The sequence below is a fragment of the Tachypleus tridentatus genome, chromosome 6, assembly GCF_004210375.1.
Source record: "Tachypleus tridentatus isolate NWPU-2018 chromosome 6, ASM421037v1, whole genome shotgun sequence".
Classification (NCBI taxonomy): Eukaryota; Metazoa; Arthropoda; class Merostomata; order Xiphosura; family Limulidae; genus Tachypleus; species Tachypleus tridentatus.
In genome coordinates this window covers 159,313,998-159,334,123 of record NC_134830.1, presented here as the reverse complement: position 1 = coordinate 159,334,123, position 20,126 = coordinate 159,313,998, and the positions used below count along the sequence as shown (strand labels likewise).

The following is a 20,126-nucleotide window of genomic DNA, read 5'->3' as shown; positions in this document are numbered from 1 at the left end:
CTGTGGAACTGTTTTTGGTTTTTACCACTAACATAGTTACGCAATAAATTAAATAACAATAAAATAAGAAGTAAAATTTTACTTCAAAATTCAACCCTATTTGGGCTGAGTTCAAAACTTGTACCTATGAATATATAGGCTTAACCTTGTTGTAGCACTTCTCTTGAGTTTAATTTCATAAAAATTATATTTCCTGCAATAATTATATGCGTGGATTCCCCAGTTAAGTGCTGATTTGGTGCACATGCATTATTTTAAGAGATGATTAAGTTGTGAAGTCATGGATTTAATCAAGGAAATATCCATAATCATAACCATGGTTAGAGTAGGCTTAGTCGCTTATAAAAATAAATCTGTCATACGTAGTTTATGTATTTGAAATAGTGGCTAACTGCATTCTTTGCGGTATTATTCTGAATCGGTATACGTGAATTAAGTACAGAGAGAAAAATAATCTAAAGAAATAAAAGACACAGGTGTTTCTAAGTGGAACTATAAATCACCCTATTCCACTTTACTATGCACGATTGAATCTTGGCTGTGAATTAAGCATTGTGTGCTACAACCAAAATAAGCCAGGCGAGCTTCTTGGTTCGTACAGGTTTGGGTCCAATAAGAGGAGACAACCAGGTCATCCACATGGGACTAGCTTAAAATCAACGGGTTCACCACTCTCCCATTACAATATACTGTTCTTTTTTTTTTCTTTTATTGGCTCACATGGGGATTTCCTAAACAGCTGGATTCTGTTAAGTATTAAGTCCCCTTGGTGTATGCTGACGTATGTATTTCCTATACAATAAACCCATGATCGTAAAAAATTTTACGACCAAACAACGAACGAGTGGAGAGCGTTATTTTCTGAGAAAATGTAACAGAGACTGGCGTATTCTTTTCCACATGGGCAGCCACTTTGCCATTATCTATACTCTTATCAAATAGTATAGCGTGCACTTCTGTCCTAAATCTCAAAACGATGTACGCGAAATGAGAAAACATCAGTTTGATCAGTAGTCGATGAAATAATCTGGTCGTGATTAAACTTTGTGGATGACAATTACAGATGTAAAACTGTGTTAATTCTGAAAGGAAAAAATACCTTTTTTTTAAATATATTTTCATGCAACATGTTTTCATAATAATAAAACCAATGACATTTTGTGGTGTTAATTTGACTTGTCTATCTCACGTGACTGGGAAGGGTACCTGAAACGGTAAGGACAGGGGCACGGAAAGATTCGGAACAGCAAACAGACAAAATGGCGTGTGCAAATAGAACGGCTGTCTGTGTTTTTAACAGATTTGTATTTAATGACATAAAAGTATAATTCATGTTTAAATTGTGTTTATGTTTATTTTAGAAAATAACGATATTTATTTCAACGATACCAGTTTTATTTTATTAGATTTTTATGATCAACCAGGGAGTGAGTACAATTCTAGAACAGCCTATAGTCTAAGCGCTGATTGTCCCGTCCGCTGGGTAGAGACACGACATGAGCGATCAGATAGAAGCGGACTGCAGACGAGATGACTGCATTTTGTCCGATTCTTCTGTTACCACGTCGCCGTAGTTGAACGTGATGGAACAGCCGTCGTCTGAAGTGTGTACTCCACACCTGAAGAAGGTTTTAAAGAGATACCAGGTTGCGGCGGCGACAAGCTTACAGGGACCGAACACTTTAATGGCTGCAACGTTAGAAGTGTCGTCACCGACGGATAAGATGGGAATTACGGCAGTGACGAGCAAAGACTTGTCGTGGTCAGCTGCAACCAAGGCGGAAAGAACAGCCACGCCAACCGGTCAACGAGTTGACTATGACCCTTTTCTCGCGCCTCCACCTTTTCCAATTCAGCAGCCCCCAATTTTCACGCCGCCAGACAGGGGTCGCTGCGAAAGATCTGAAACAATTTTAGAAGGTGAGGTCATTTCGTGCTTTATCGTAGGGGGGGAAGAACGTCTCTGCTTTCCTCAAGTTTTGAACCCCGTACTTCGGGATTTTAGTTTACCACAGATATACAGTGTCTTTGCTGAGCTGAACATTCACTTTTCCAGTTGTACGCAAGAACAACTTGAAATCCTAAAAGCGGGAGGAGTGTTGCCCTTAACTGCTCCAAGTTGCGGCCTGATTACCAAGAGTGACGCCGAAAGACTTTGTGCGGTGCTTTTCCACAATCAAACCGTCGGAACTGTTCCAATAGCTGAAACGAAGCTGTGCGATAAACGTTTATTTAGTTTCAAAGTTTATCACGAATGCTTCGGAAAGTGTAGTGGAATTTTAACCCCCGATTTATATACTTCACCATACGCTAAATGTATTGAGTGTGTGGAATGTCACGGACTGCTGAGCCCACAGAAATTCGTGAGACACGTACATCGTTTCAGAGAGAATCGCACGTGTCACTGGGGGTTCGATTCAGCCAACTGGCGGGTTTATCTTTTGCTGAGTGAAGATCAGGACGGAATCGAACATCTTGAAGAAAACCTTGAAGATGTAAAAAGAAGGTTCGGCGTTTCACAAGCGTACACAAAAGAACAGGTAAACTATGCCGAAAGTCGTTTTCTTTTCCATTAAATAATTTCATGAAATTTCGCTCAGACATCAATATCCTATTTTAGTTCTAAGCCTAGTGGTTTTAAAGAACGTCTATTCACATATTAAGAATTGTTCATTTTGAACTGTTGTGAGAACCTTTACGTGAGGTTTTATTCCGTAACTGGAGTGAATTCCACACGACTAGAGATTTGTTTTGCGAAAACAATTAAGACTTATGTATGAACACGTTACCAAACCTTTTATTTATTTGAGAAGTCCCGGATGTTAGCTGAACTGTTTTGTTTTGTTTTTTCCCTATATAGAATTACATTAAAAAAATACGTTAAAATTGTTTATAAGCACCAGTAAAATCTGGGAAAGCATTTTCCTTTTTTTTTTTTCTTCATCTATTGGGTGAAGGTTAATGTTAGGGTTAAATCGCGCGACAGGAAGTATGTTGTACCTTGATGACGTAGATTAGCTTGTGTTGTTGAGAGTGAAGAACGATGTTGTTGTTGTTTTTGGAATTTCGCACAAAGCTACTCGAGGGCTATCTGTGCTAGCCGTCCCTAATTTAGCAGTGTAAGACTAGAGGGAAGGCAGCTAGTCATCACCACCCACCGCCAACTCTTGGGCTACTCTTTTACCAACGAATAGTGGGATTGACCGTCACATTATACGCCCCCACGGCTGGGAGGGCGAGCATGTTTAGCGCGACGCGGGCGCGAACCCGCGACCTTCGGATTACAAGTCGCACGCCTTACGATTTGTATTTGTTTTTATATAAGTCGCCATGCTGTCTGTCACCAAATGGTCTCCACATTCGGACTCACGTGCTCAGATGTCTGTATTTTTTTCTTTAACATTTAAATTAAACGTTTATCTTGCACTTTAAAAACGTTTTAAAGAAATTACATGCCCCTAGTAATAAGTATTTAAGGGTAAGAAAATGTTACTAAACATTTTAATCAAGATCAAGTTTGTAAGATCAAGTACAAGTATTTTTCTAATAACGCTCAGTATTAAATGTGAATTATTTCGACGCTAAAACAAGGGTTCAGTAATCGTGGTTGGATAAACACAGACAGTCCCTTGTGTTGTTTCTGAGCTACTGTAACTTATCTGGTTCTTACAATTCGACGTCCAGTCCATGTAACAATAACAGATTGGTTTTATTTCGCTAAGGTTACCTTACAGGCTTGTACATTTTGCAAGTTGTTGTAGGCCCGGGTTTAAAGTCACGCGAGCTGCACTACGCTAACGTAAAAATTAACTTACACGAGGTAATTCAATATGCGCGTTATTTAGTATAGATACGAAAACGTAAATACATGGATCAATTCACTCTTCGCAGTAGAAAACTTGTGTTTTCCACGTTTCGCTGCAAGCCTATTCAGCCATATTTACTAGTCCAGTATTTATAACCTAGGTTCATGATTTAGTTGGAGATATTATCTGGATGAACATGAACTTAGAAAGTGTGTAAACTTAAAAGTTATGTATAAAAAATCAGTGTATTTCTAGAAAAGGTAAGACAAATTGAAGGAAATGAAGTCAAAACGTGAAGTCAAGGAAATTATTCTGTTTTGTCTCAAAACTTATAAACCACGCGTCCTAATCGTGTCATTTAACGATTAGTTGCTATACATATTAAAAACTACCCGGTGATAATGTTTGTATTAAAATATACGTTTATAAACACAAATGGAACGTTTTATTGTTTACCATCAAGTTCGAATGTTCGTGTTTGAGTTGTTTCTAGAGTTGGTGGTTAGTGGGTCGTTCGACTCTTAATCTAAGGTTTCAGGGCTCGAAGCCCTGTCACCGAACATGTACGACCTTTTGGTCGTGGAGGCATGATAATTTGATGGTCAGTCCTCAGTATTCGTGGGCCTGGCGTAGCCGGTTGGTTAGGGCACGAATTCGAATCATCGTCTCACCAAACATGCTCGCCCATTCAGGCGTGTGGGCGTTATAATGAAACGGTTAATCCCACTGTTTGTTGATGGAGTAACTCAAGTATTGGCGGCGGGTGGTGATAAACACTGATAAATTAGGGTCGGCTAGTGTGTATAATCAATCTCTCGAGTAGTTTTTGCGCGAAACTGAAACCAAACTTTGACTTCATAGTAACATAAATAAAGTTGTCGATATGAATTACTACACAGTCTATGGAAGAAAACTCAGCATAACTTATCGAACTTATAACAGAAAACTTAATTTTCAGTCAATACATTCTGTTCTGTGGTAGCTCAGCGGTAAGTTGTGATGGTTTATAACAATAAAGTTTGGTGTTCAATTCCTCGCGATTGTCACAGTCCAGATAGCCCACTATGTGGCTTCTTAGCGCATAAAATAAAAAGCAAACTAATTTTATTTATGAGAGAAAACATGGAGTGACTTTCAATCTATGGAAAATTAGTGATAATTTCTATGGAAATCTTTGTTGTGTTTGTTTATATTGTCCTTTCGCAGAGGTTTTAATAAAAGAGGTAAGTTCAGTACTTACATCTGGTTTCAAAATTATAATATTAGCTGCATAAGCCTATTACCGTGCCTAATTTTTTTGTCATTAGTTTTTGATAATGAAGGAATATTATTGTGACATCTGTTAATAAAAATCGACTATGAAAAGTACACGTATAGTTTGAAGCTATTGTACGTCTTTCGTGGCCAAGCGTGTTAAGGCGTGCGACTCGTAATCTAGGGGTTGCGGGTTCGCTTCCCCGTCGCGCCAAACATGCTCGCCCTTTCAGCCGTGGGGGCGTTATAATGTTACGGTCAATCCCACTATTCGTTGATAAAAGAGTAGCCCAAGAGTTGGCGGTGATGACCAGCTGCCTTCCCTCTGGTCTTACACTACTAAATTAGGGATAGCTAGCACAAATAGCCCTCGAGTAGCTTTGTGCGAAATTCAAAACAAACAAACAAACGTCTTTCATTTTGAAGGTTATTAAATGTTATAACGAACACGTATAGTTTGAAGCTATTGTACGTCCTTCATTTTGAAGGTTATTAAATGTTATAACGAACACGTATAGTTTGAAGCTATTGTACGTCTTTCATTTTGAAGGTTATTACATGTTATAACGAACACGTATAGTTTGAAGCTATTGTACGTCTTTCATTTTGAAGGTTATTAAATGTTATAACGAACACGTATAGTTTGAAGTTATTGTACGTCTTTCATTTTGAAGGTTATTAAATGTTATAACGAACACGTATAATTTGAAGCTATTGTACGTCTTTCATTTTGAAGGTTATTAAATGTTATAACGAACACGTATAGTTTGAAGCTATTGTGCGTCCTTCATTTTGAAGGTTATTAAATGTTATAACGAACACGTATAGTTTGAAGCTATTGTCGTCCTTCATTTTGAAGGTTATTAAATGTTATAACGAACACGTATAGTTTGAAGCTATTGTGCGTCCTTCATTTTGAAGGTTATTAAATGTTATAACGAACACGTATAGTTTGAAGCTATTGTACGTCTTTCATTTTGAAGGTTATTACATGTTATAACGAACACGTATAGTTTGAAGCTATTGTACGTCTTTCATTTTGAAGGTTATTAAATGTTATAACGAACACGTATAGTTTGAAGTTATTGTACGTCTTTCATTTTGAAGGTTATTAAATGTTATAACGAACACGTATAGTTTGAAGCTATTGTACGTCTTTCATTTTGAAGGTTATTAAATGTTATAACGAACACGTATAGTTTGAAGCTATTGTGCGTCCTTCATTTTGAAGGTTATTAAATGTTATAACGAACACGTATAGTTTGAAGCTATTGTGCGTCCTTCATTTTGAAGGTTATTAAATGTTATAACGAACACGTATAGTTTGAAGCTATTGTACGTCCTTCATTTTGAAGGTTATTAAATGTTATAACGAACACGTATAGTTTGAAGCTATTGTACGTCCTTCATTTTGAAGGTTATTAAATGTTATAACGAACACGTATAGTTTGAAGCTATTGTGCGTCCTTCATTTTGAAGGTTATTAAATGTTATAACAAGAATGAACCAACCCTTCAAATATGCATCAGGAATGTTTAATTTAAAACTAATTAATTACACGCGCACTGCTGCTTGTTTTCTTGCGCACGCCTGGTGAATTTTTTTGACTTGGAGATAACCACGTTCTTTGGACCATGTATTAATATGCTTCTGTTACCAGTTTATTAAGTTCATTTGGGATTCTGTATTTCTCTGTTGGTAACAGAAAAAAAAAGATTTCATTGTATTTAGTTATAACAAATTATATTTGTGATAACGGTTAATGTACTATTTCTGTACTTTGAAGTTCATTTTTTGAAGCTCATTTTCGTGTGAATTTATTACAAGTAATTACTTGTCCACAAAATGCAATGTATAAAATACAACTGAATGTACTTCCTTAGAGTCCCCGAAAGTGTTCTGTTTCAAAACTAAATAAAACCAAACTCAAGAAGGAACAAATGTCTCATTTTGTTCTTTCCATGTTCATGTGTCGCGAACTTTTGTCAAATAGAATGTATAATTCTTCTCGAGATTCATGGCATGTACACGTTTTACTGACATAACGATAATACAAATTGTAACGATGAGCGTTCGTTATGTAACTTCGTTTTAGTGTCTATGAATTGACTGACAGACATCACACTGCTGCATAGAGTGTGAGTAGGTAAAACACGTAACACCTCCAGGCGGCCTTCGACCTCCTTACGGGGAAAACGTTGAAGATCTTTCCACAAACTGCTTATGTTGTTGGATGCAGCGCTGGATGTAATGGATTCATATACACCCTGTACCGAGTGAAATCCTTGAAGCTGTTTCCACAGGCTACTTTTACTGTTGGGTGCAGCATGGATATAAAGATGTACGTACAATCAGCAAGAGCCGTGTACTCAGTTGTAGGTTTGGATTAAAGTTCCCTGCGACGTGTTAGAAAATATTGCTCAGGACTATTAACCCTCACCCGTGTATGTTTTGTAGTTACAAGTCTCCTTGGTGTATGGTTTGTAGGTCGTAATAATATTAATACTCGTGAATGATCTCGTAAATTTCTTTAAATTATTTTTTTCTTTTAGTTTGTAAATAGAAATATGAGAGGTTACACGATATAGTTTTTAAATATTTTGTTGCTGCCGTATTCTGCTAGTTGAACATTGCTATGAATCACGTAAATAATCTATGATACCTAGTTAGAGCACGTAAGTAATGTGTGGTGTCCAGTTAGAGCACGTAAGTAATGTGTGGTGCCCAGTTAGAGCACGTAAGTACTCTGTGGTACTGGGTAAATTCACTTAAGTGATCCCTGTTCCCAGTTACCAAAATCACATATGTAGTCCATAACACCAGTTAGTAACATTACATGTGTAATCCACAGTACCAGTTAGTAACATTACATGTGTAATCCACAGTACCAGTTAGTAACTTCACGTGTAATCCACAGTACCAGTTAGTAACATTACGTGTAATCCACAGTACCAGTTAGTAACATCACATGTGTAATCCACAGTACCAGTTAGTAACATCACATGTGTAATCCACAGTACCAGTTAGTAACATCACGTGTAATCCACAGTACCAGTTAGGAACATCACGTGTGTAATCCACAGTACCAGTTAGGAACATCACGTGTGTAATCCACAGTACCAGTTAGGAACATCACGTGTGTAATCTATTACAGGGGTTCCCAAAAATTTTAGACCAACAGAGCTTCACATAATAAAGAAAAAACATTCTGAAACCTTAATTGAAAAAATACACTAGAAATAAAAACAATCGGTCACTAGCACCAGATAAAGTTTACCTCAATACCTCCTTTTAACTCTTCTGGCACTCGTTTCATTGCAAATACATGACGATGAAGACAGCAGTGATTACTCTCGATGTCCGGGTTTTTCTTTTATATGCGTGCCACTGCACCTGAAAATTTCCCGTCATAGCTGCAGCCCCTTCAGTGGAAATACTTGAGAAACGTTACCATTGGCTCTCATGTTCTTCCATAAATAAATCGATCAGTTTAAATATTTCTTCGCCTGTTGTTTGAGTAGGAAAAGGTTTGCAAATTAGCCTGTCTTCTTCAAAATTAGCTTTGTGAATGCAGCGAACAAATACAAGAAACATCGCGTAACCTGCGACATCTGTCGATTCATCCATCTGAAGCGAAAAAGTTGGACTCGCTTTTACTCGCCTCATTTACTCCGTTAAGTAATTTGCTGACATATCCTTAACCGAGTTTTCAGAAAGGAGCACAGAGTTGATGTTTTTAAGAAATTTCTCATCAATTGTGCACTCTACCAGATATTTTGCGCATAGTTTTATCAAATCTTCTGCAATTGTATGAACTTTATCTGCTTTTGCAATACGGTAACTAACACGATGTGAATCAATAAGAACATCTTTGTTGTCCTTGTGAAGAAACGAACGAAATGTAATTTTCCTTGTAATTAATTGCAAACACTTTCTTTTGAAATACTCGGAAATTGGATTTTTTTAATTGGGAGTGTTTGGTTTCCAGATGCCGTTTTACCCTTGCTGGATACAAACTACTGTTACTCACCACTGTTCCACATTCAACACACAACCCACTAGGTCCATCTTCATTACCTGTCCATGTAAAACCATATTAAATAAAACTTTCATCATACTTTCTTTTCTTTGTTGTTTCACTACTTGCATCATCTTGCACTGAAGTGCTTGCACACGACGATAACGCCGATGAATTCGTATTAGGCCTAGGCCTAGGAAGATATTTACTCGTATCATATTTATTACTGATATTCAGCCACTTATCCATTATAAGGGTGACAACTAACTATTAATTTGTCTAAAAACGTATTCTTATATCTTTGGCACTTCAAAAGTATTTTCACGGGCGTAAAATAGCTTCTTAATGAAAATTCGTTCAAGCACTTGAGTTTTATTATCATGCAATGACATGTTGACCTAAGATCAGTGTTGTCATAACGAAGTCAAAAATAAAGATTTGTGGAATAAAGGCTGGGCCGCTAAAATAATATATTTTTATAAAGAAAAAGGTTAACCTTTTACAATTTTTAACATAAATTTTAAAGCCAAATAACAAAATATTAAGCCAGATCTGACGTGCGTCTAAATCACGAACGAAATGAAACAAAATAAAACATGACGTCATGCGGGTGTATGACGTCACAGAGCTCATTGGTACTGAGTTTGTCTAATTAAAATACAACGCATCTAACTGAACCTAACAATTGCCAATTATAATTGTCATAAATATAATTATACTTATAAATATACTTTGAAATTGAAACACTTGATACTGCATTTAATTGCATTACAATGTTTCAAATTTGGACAAGTTTCAGCTGTGACGTCATGTTTCATTTCGTTCGAAATTTAGCCGCTAATCCAGATCTGGCTTTTAAAAGATAGTCTGTATGAACACCCAGGTTTGACCAATGTTTCATACGAAAATTACTAGGCTATCTTGTATTTCCAATGACGCATGCGATCTTCATGGTGCTATATCTACTAGAAACCAGTGACGCCACTGTCGAAGTTAATTGTGATTGTATTAACGCTTTCACCGCGAGAACTTCTTCTAAGCTAAATAAAATCGTCTGGTGTTACTCAGAAACAAATATTAAAAAGCCCAATACGTGAAAAACGTGTTACATTAAATATATATTTGACTTTTTTATACAGCGTATTCTGATTCAATTCTTAAAATTTCCTCGCGGAGCCCAAGGCCTCCGCGGAGCATAGTTTGAAAAACCTTGATCCATGGTACCAGTCATTAAAACCACAGTCTGTTTTTAAAATTACGAGACACGATTATTAGGTTTTATATTATTCAGATTTCTTCATTTTAATTCTTTTTAATGAAAGTGATTCAGTAGTTAACGTATGATTACTGATAGATTTAGGGTAAACATGTTCTTGTTGACAAATTGGTCCAATATTTCTTTGTGTTAACTCTCCTGGTTTTCAACATTAAGAAGAAAAAACTTTTAACGTATGCCAAAAGAGCGTAAAATTTGACGGCGGAAGGTGCTGCTATCTGGATGCCTTCTATCTGGTCAGCAGTTCTAAACAGTTAGTGACTATGCTTCTTAACGATCGTATGAGTGGCTATGTCTGAATCTTAAGGGTGCATGACATTTTTGGCCACGAATCACAGCGGTACGTTTTATAGTGCTTGGTGGTAAGAGATAAAGTTTTCTTGTCATTAGCCACTTCGTCATTCTTTAAAGTGTTGAGAACTTTGCATTTTCATTCTATGTAGAATATTGTTGACCATTTCTTGTTTATTTCTGTGTTGAATATTGACGGCCACATCGTTTTTTAAATATTATTTAAAAAATCTGGTTTTATTTGTGAATGACAAACTACGGTTAATAATTACTTTAAATGTTCATATTTGAAGGACGAGTGACTGGTGGAAAACACATTCATGAAACACTGTCGTACTTTATAATGATCTCGTAAATTTTCGCCACGAGCCAGTTGGCTATAAACATTTGTGAATAATGAAGCACAATTCTCTACTTGAAGTCCTTGTTTTCTTGTTTTCCTTCGAGGTTGACGCAACCAAGCTAGTTAAGTACAAAATTATCGAGCATTGGCTAGGGATGGTGTTGTATATTGGTAAGTCTGTGTATGTCACTTATCATTACAGTACAGCTATACTGACTAATGGCCTAGCATGGCCAGGTGGTTAAGGCACTCGACTCCTAATCCGAGGATCGCGGGTTCGAATCCTCGTCACACCGAACATGCTTGCCCTTTCAGCCGTGAGGGCGTTACACTGTAACGGACAATCCCACTATTCGTTGGTAAAATAGTAGCCCAAGAGTCGGCGGTGGGTGGTGATGTCTAGCTGCCTTCCCTCTAGTCTTACAGTGCTAAATTAGGGACGGCTAGCGCAGATAGCCCTCGTGTAGCTTTGCCCCCCGCTTGTACAGCGGTATGTCTTCAGATTTACAACGCTAAAATCAGGGGTTCAATTCACCTCGGTGGGCTCAGCAGATAGCCCGATGTGGCTTTGTCAAAAGAAAACACACATTCGTGTAGCTTTGCACCAAATTCAAAACCAAACCAAACCTGACTGTAATGAATTCGCTGGACGAATTCCCAACGAAACGTTAGGATAAACTGTACTTGAACAGATTGAGCGTCAAGAACACGAAACACAACTGCTTTTATTTTTTTTTTCTCTGTCTCTCTCATTGTCATTTTCTTTCAGACCTAAGATGGTTTCGAAAACCCTGAAAAGGTGAAAGAAACGTAATCTAAGTTCAGATTAACACTTTTGAATGCGGTTACTTGAAACGAGCAAGTTTTTAATAGATATATTAATTTTCAAGTTAGAAGTTTGAAATTTCCAGAGACGAGATTTTAGATTGTGATAAATAATTTATAAATTTGTCAGTATTGTGTAGCTGCTTATAATATTATATACATTTAGCTGTGCGCATCGCGTTAAGGAATATAAGGGAAAACAAACGTTTGGTTAAAAAACAACCCTTTTTTTTAATAGAAAATTAACTATTGTCTAATCTCGTTATCGTAGGTTTGGAATAAGAGAGAAACGTTTTGCTATACTAAAGTAACAAGACTTCTGTTTGGCTACTATAACAAATATTAAAGACTGTTATTTCAGGAACCACACTAACGAACTGGTGCACTAGTAGAATATTGATCTGTGATAAAGGCTTTAACCTGCTTACTTATTTTGACCATAATTGAAATTCGAGGACATGAACTGACAAACATACAGTTTGACCTATTTTCAAAGTAGGTTAGTACAATTTCACTGGCTCTGTACCCCCCGGACGCTTTAGGTCTTAAGGGAGTGAAATAAGCTATGTGAAGGGGTTGCCTTCTCTAACTTTCTAACGAAACAGGTAGAAGTTGAAACAAATATATGTATATATATATTATTATCAAATTTACTTTACTGTATCATGGTTGTTTGATAGGCCCTGATAAGAGGAATTTGTTTTTCACGTTAGATAGATGTGAGAAATGAGTCTGTGGTCTTTTTTATCGTGTATCATACATTTTTTTTTACGTTAAATATATAAAGCATTGTGCATGATGTACACGTATACGTGGTGTTGTTAACGGCAACATCATGTGATGTTCCGTTTGTTAATGAAAAATGTTCGAGTATTTTGGTACGAAATTGATAAGTTTGTTGCTGTCTGCACCTCGGTGAGTTTTGTGAGTCTGTAAACTTAGCTTTCTCCCGCTAGGGGGACCTTATAATATGTGGTAACGTGTGTTGAGGTTTTAAAATGTGGGAAAACGATGTTGTGAGCACCACCTCTCCTTAAAGGCGGCTACTGCCTAAAATGTACCACATAATGAAGAAATCCCGTTATCAGGTTTCTTTATTATCACTATTATTTAGAGTAAAGTGACGAAACAACAATGTATTATTATTACTAGTAGCAGTGGTATATATCATTTTTTTAAACCTTTTCGGTCTAAACAAATGTATGATCTAAGCACAGCCTAGTGGTTCGCATCCCGTAACCACAAAATCGATAGCACGTCTCACTTTGAGGCCACAGTGAGTTATAAGGGTGAAAGTCAAATCCTACTATTCAGTCAAAAAAGTGTTAGCGGTAGGCGTTGCGGTTAGTTGCCTTTGTCTCTAGTCCAACAGTACAAATTGAGGGACGAATAGAATATACAGCATTTGTATTGCTTTGTGCGCTCGTCACTAATAAACACCACCTTTTGGAAATGACACTCATAACGAATTAGATTTATATAATATCTGTGTTAGTGAAGGTAACAGATTATACTAATGTGACAACTTCGAAAATATTTCGTTTTGTTGTTTTTTTTGGCGTTATTTGAAGTACTTTTATTTAAGAAATGGGAATAAAGGTTAATATTAACTTATTATTAAAACGACGGTGGTAATTGAGTTTCTTTAGACGACACGTTATTATTATTAGATTGTATGTTGGTGATATATTAATAAAACGAGGTGATTGTATAGTTTGAACGAATCGATTATTTCTTTGCAAGTAGTTTTCTGTGGTTCCTATAGAAGCAAATTTTTATACCACCATTCGATAGTATCTAAGCATTTTTTTAAACTTCCATGCCTGTATGTACATGTATCTATTCCTACCACACTGATTCGTATTGATGCAGGCTCCGGCATGGCCTGGTGGTTAAGGCACCCGACTCGTAATCCGAGGATTGCGGGTTCGAATCCCCGTCGCACCAAACATGCTCACCTTTTCAGCCGTGTGAACGTTGTAATGTGACGGTCAATCCCACTATTCGTTGGTAAAAGAGTAGCCCAAGAGTTGGCGGTGGGTGGTGATGACTATGACTAGCTGCCTTCCCTCTAGTCTTACACTACTAAATTAGGGACGGCTAGCGCAGATAGCCCTCATGTAGCTTTGCACGAAATTCAAAATAAACTAATCGTATTGTTGGTGTTACAAACGTTGGAGGAAGAGGTCTTGTGCACCTGACCCTCCTGGGTATTCAAAAATTAAACGTACCCAAATACCTACAAAGAAGAAGCGAAGAGGTACAAACGTGTCTGGAATTTGTTACCAGTATCTCCGACAGCTGTGTCATTCTGATATAAACTTACAAAATCAATATGTCGTTCAAAAACAGGTAGTAGTAATAAAACTGTGATATAGAATATGCACGTTAAATTCAAATGATGTAAGAAATCTGATCAAGTTAACCGTGAATTTTCTAAACGAAAAGGGTTCTCATACAAAGTTATCAAAACCCTTTTTGTTTAGAAAATTCACGGTTAACTTGATCAGATTTCTTACATCATTTGAAGGTGATTAAAACTCCAGCGAATACAGATGCCAGGTGTTACCTTCATACAGTACTTGTTACATGTCTTTGGGAAAAGTTCTTTTGTATTTACCAGTATTTGGTTCCATTTTGCGGCCGAGTTAGGTCCAGTGGTCAGCGTATTAAACTGTGATTCTGAGGGTTCAGGGTTTGCGTCTCGTTGCCGCAAAAATATAAGAACATAATCGTGCTCTTCACTTATGGTCGTGAAAGCGTTATAGAATTGTCTCATTAGTCGGTGTGGTAAGAGAAATCGAAAGGTTGGCGGTGGGTTATGTTGACTAGCTGTTTTCTCTTTATCACCTCAAAATTAGGTACGTCTAGTGCATGTAGCCGTGGTATAGCTTTGAGCGAAATCGAACAAATAAACAATAAAAATTCTGCTTTTTTTATATTAATTGAAAGATGGTGATTAGTTCAATTATACATTATAGTCTTGGTATTTAATTTTTATCTATTCAAACGACTGCGTTCAGGAAAACCAATGGGGAGAATATTGTGAAACGAATCTGACCAAGACAACGTTCACAGTCGCGTAGTTTGATGTTATCACAGTTATATTGCATGGAAGGTATGTGTGTGTAAGGGCTAATGTCCCAAGTCGTATGTATTTAAGAAGCTTTGAACAGGTCACTGCAAAATATTACATCATTATGTCCGTCGTTTCTCTGGTTGCAGTTGTCTTAACAGCGTAAGTTTTAAAATACCTTATGTTTTATCTGTTTAGTTATATCATGTAGGAGGCATGGTTTATTATCCTAGAACCGTAAGTTGTGTAACTGTATGTCAGTATTATGTCAATAAATGTTTCAACACTGGAACCTGGTGGCTGTGGCGTTCAACTCATAATATGTGAGTCGCAGGTTCGAATCCCCATCACTGAACATGTTCGCACCTTTCAGGTGCAGGAGTTTTACAGTGAGACTGTCAATCACAAGCCTAGCCAAACACTGGCACTTGGATTGACAGTTGGTGCCTTGAATCACAACTGGAAACCATGAACGATATTACATTGAAACTCCGAACATTCTCAGGCCTATAAGCCCAGGCCCCGGATGTTTTATATTACCTAGTGAAGCCTCTTCTGTCAATCCCACTACTCGTTGATAAAGAATAGCTCAAAATTGGCGGTGGGTGGTAGTGTTTTCTTGCCTTCCTCCTAGTCTGTCACTACCAATGGATTAGAAACGATTAGCCCTGATAACCCTCGAGTATTTTTGCGCGAAATTCAAAAACAGAAGTTTCTGTGGTTGTGAACGAATGTAGATATTACAGGGCGAATAAGTGATTCCATAAAAAAAGTCGTTCGTTACGTGCTATAAAATTACAACTCACCAATATCATGTTGGTTTTTAAAGACAAAACTCTTTTGATGACTGAAAAAGTGTACGTCTAAGTATCTGCGCGTATAGGAACGCACTTCAAGCCCATACGCATAATGTTTGAAAGTGAAGTTGTAATTTCTGAAATCAATATCCGCCATATATTGTGCGAAGCATGCTAATGATACTGGAGTAAGGGGAGATGTTCTCCAAAAAGGTTTAAAATAGGTGCTGTGAGATTAAATATTAAAGCAATTTTGCATGAAGTATATTTTTAAACTGTATCTCAGAATGACTCGTATGGATATTAACACCTTTACTAATAAAGCAGAGAACAACGTTTCTATCTTCTTAGGTCATTTTCAGGTTAATACCAAAACCAGCCGTCCTGAGATGCACTTTTACTTTAAGTGGGTTTCTCGTCATCATGAAATAAGTTTTAATATATTATTTTTAAACAATTGGACTGTAATGTTGTTTGTTTATTGTTAAAATTTATCGCCAGAAAGTCACAGACACCTACTGTAAAGAATCTGACCTACAAAACCTAACAGTAGCAGTATGATTTCAGATTTCAATTACAAAGTATCAACAGAAATCATAGTATTCAACTGTTTCAAGACAACAAATGCCAATGATTCATCAGAGAATGTTAGATACCATAAACGTCTGCGCTATTAACTATACCAGTATAGTTATTTTACATCAGAAGATAAGGGTGTTCGGCCGAATTCCTCACTCTTCCTATATGCGAACGTGCGTGTACTTGTATTGCAATTCGTTTTTTTGTTGTTGTTGTTAAGCGCAAAGCTGCACGGTGAACTGTCTTTGTCGTTTTGAGCAAAGGTATTAAACTCTGGTGTTTAGCGTTATAAGCTTTCAGCTTACCGCTGAGCCACTGTATAATTATTAACTCCCTTAACAAATATTCTTGGTTGGTTTAAACAAAGTAGTAATACTTTCTAGACGCTTTAAATAGAAACATGTTATACAGGAAATACTGACCTCGTTCCGACACTAGGTGAGCTATTTCCCGCCGTTATAGATGCTTGATGGTCGAATAAGAACGAAGCATATGTGTAGTTGAAACGTCTAGTTTTTACCTTCGTATATTTGTTAACAACAACAAAAATATCTAATAGTATACAGTGAAATAGTGAACTTTATTAACTAATATTTAGTACGGGCTGTAATATTGGTCTCATGATTTTTAGATATTACAAGGGTTCGTAGGTAAGTGCCTGAAATTGGAGTTTTTGTTTGTTTGTTTTTAGAATTTCGCGCAAAGCTACTCGAGAGTTATCTGCGCTAGCCGTCCCTAATTTAGCAGTGTAAGACTAAATGGTAGACAGTTTGTCATCACCACCCACCGCCAACTCTTGGGCTACTCTTTTACCAACAAACAGTGGGATTGACCCTAACATTATAACGCCCTCACGGCTGAAAGGGCGAGCATGTTTGGTGCGACCGGGATACGAACCCGCGACCCTCAGATTACGAGTCGAACGCCTTAACCCACCTAGTCATGCCGGGCCCAAAATTGGAGTTCTCTGATATTATTTTGTTTCAGTAAGGTCGCTAGTTAATAAAATACTTTGGAGCTTGTGTGATAACGTTATTACTAAATAGGTCAGAATAGGTATAAATAGTTTTTTTTTGTGTGTATGTGGCGTATTATTCATTTTTCACCAGGAAAAAACAGACAAACGTGGTTTTGATACAGACGTAAAGGACAGAAAATGCCTTTTTTTCAATAGATGTTGCAAAAATTATCTTAACTAAATCATATTGCTTAGTAACAAAACAGTTCATGATGTAATATTTAGGTTCGACAAAGCTAACAAAGGGCGTGGCTTCATCGTATACTTTGTTACTCGAAATTGTAGGCTTTTATGTGTTCAGATTGATTTTTTGGCAGAATGCCAATAACAGTATATAAAACAATATATGTGTGTGTGCCGTTTTTTTTATTTGTGATACAAATTTTTGTGCCACCACTACATGAGTGAACAGGTACTTATCAGCCAACAAAACAAGTGCAATTTCCACACAAACAAATCAGTAAACATCTCTTTTGGTGTGGTTTAGTTCAAAGCTATACATTCGGCTACTTGCGCTCTGTTCATCGCGAGGCATCGAACACTCGAACTTCAGTGTTGTATGTCCGAAAGCTTACCGCTGGCCCACCAGGTGGCAACTTCTGTTTTAACTGAATACACCTGTTAATAATGACTGGAAGCACATTATAAGTTTTCACACCCCTTTTGGTTTTTTGTTTTTTTTCTCGCTCAGCGTCAAGGCTACGAACTTGTAACGCTAAAAATCGGGCTTTGAAATCCGCGGTGGCCAAAGGACAGATACCGTGTTTCTCCGATAATAAGACCTACCCATAAAATAAGACCTAGTGTGATTTTTGGGGATAGTTTTAATATAAGCCCTACCCTTAAAATAAGCCCTAGTTAAGAGTGGCAGGAAGAGGAAAGAAATAAAAAAATTAATTTATTAATTAGTTTAATAGTTAGTTAATTAGTTTGCTTAAGTATTAATCAGTTAGTTTAATAGTTTATTTTAAATGGTTAGTTTAATAGTTTTACTTTGTAACTTCATTTTTTTAATATATCAAAATAAGACATCCCCCGAAAATAAGCCCTAGTGTCATATTTTGGAGTGAAAATTAATATAAGCCCTGTCTTATTTTCGGAGAAACACGGTCAGTCAGTCTACCATGTACCTTTGCGCATAACAACAGATTTACATCACAAGTTATTGTTTTTTAACTTTGCACATTTGCCCTTGTTTTAGCTTTTTCTTTAAAAAAAAACAAACAAATTTTAGTAGTTCAAGAATATGAAGGGAAAAATGACTTGTTACCACAAAAGGTTTGTCACATTTTTGTGTTGAAGAAAATAAGATGACAATAAATTTTATAAAACGTGTAATAGTAAGTAAACGGGTCTGATAGAATTATTTGTTTTTTTTCGTCTAACTGGAAAAGTACGCGTTTACTGACAATTATGTTAAAATTTTTCATGTTATACATCATTAAGTGCTTTTAGAAATAACCAAGAACCGAAACAGACAAATGGAAAAAAAAAAGAAGAAGCGGAGATCACATAATAGGACGATTAAATTTTTCTCGCGTGCTCTGCAGTTTTACCGAGACTTGAAAAATGGATGTATTTTTTAACATCCGCAGGGCTTTTACAGGAGATAAGTGAATTACATACATAACATACGAAAGATTTAATGTGCAATAATGAGACGAATGAGGTGCATGAGACGTTTTTTAAAGAAGAAATAAATAGTGAGCCAGATCAGTGAGAGGGCGCTGTTGTGCCATTGTTATTTATGCTTCGAAATGCTACCAGGACACCCGAGCATTTTAAGATAATGAGACCATCTAGTCAGATTAACACTAGGATGAAACATATTTAAATAAATATATATATATTATAACCATAAAATATTAAAGCCATAAACCAAAACACGTTAACACGAATTTTTTGAAAATACGCTGCACATTTAAAAAAAAACGGACTTTGGGTACAAGCTACAACGTGGGATTATAAAATGTATCCGATATTCCAAAAATATAAAATATATATTAAGTTTCTGTATTTATAATAATTTTATATTTTTCAATAAACAAGTTTTTTTAAATAAGTGATAGGAGTTCCAATGGGAGCTAACTATTCAACTTGTGTAACAAATTTATATTACTATAAAAATATATATTTTGAAAAAAATGGTTGTACCTTATTTTCATTTTTTATTTATCTTTCTTATTTTTATGCTTATCTTTTTCTTACTCTAACTTGGGAGAGCAGTCACCTTCCCACAACTATCTGCAGGCAGTGAAAGGTGATACAGATGTGGGACGTTGTGGGCTTGAGCACCCACATCTCGCTTTCCTAATTTCTAATTTTCTTATGTGAGACTAGCGAATTGGAGGTTAAGACTGGTAGACGGTGTATCCCCATCGCAGTGTGGGTACCGTGTCCGCAGACACCTCCGAAACCTAAGATACATTTTATAATTCCACATTGTAGTTTGTATTATGGGATCGTTTTTTTAAAAAAAACGTGAAGCGTATTTTTAAAAATTCATGTTAATGTGTTTTGGTTTATGGCTTGAAAATTTTATGGTTATAATATAATTAATCAGAAGTTGGGATTTGCCGTTTTTAACGTAGTCCTTCCTCATGATTTTGTTTATTCATTTAACTTCATTTAGATATAATTATTTCATTTCACTATGTATATTCTCAACAGTACTATATTAAGCCGTACTATTGGCCAAATTTTAGGGCTACTGAGCCAAATGATTAACTGGAATGTGTAAAAAGAAAGAAAAATCGTGTTATGATGCATACTACAATCACGTTTATAATGAAATGGTTAGGTCTAATTAGCAATCACATGAAAAAGGTTCCAGAGACTAGGAC

The 20,126-nt window shown here is 36.5% G+C and overlaps 1 protein-coding gene across 7 annotated transcripts in view; it reads left to right on the top strand.

The window, feature by feature from the left end:
• LOC143254262 (uncharacterized) overlaps positions 1–20,126 on the top strand; it is an 85,748-nt gene that overhangs the window by 20,748 nt on the left and 44,874 nt on the right. For 4 of the 7 annotated variants that reach the window (XM_076509141.1, XM_076509140.1, XM_076509139.1 and 1 more), the window contains one exon: positions 1,407–2,540. In XM_076509141.1, the coding sequence (XP_076365256.1) occupies positions 1,584–2,540 (957 nt within the window). In that variant the 5' untranslated portion in view covers positions 1,407–1,583. The remainder of the gene's footprint in view (positions 1–1,406; positions 2,541–20,126) is intronic. The other 3 variants (XM_076509136.1, XM_076509135.1, XM_076509137.1) reach the window with 1 other exon arrangement.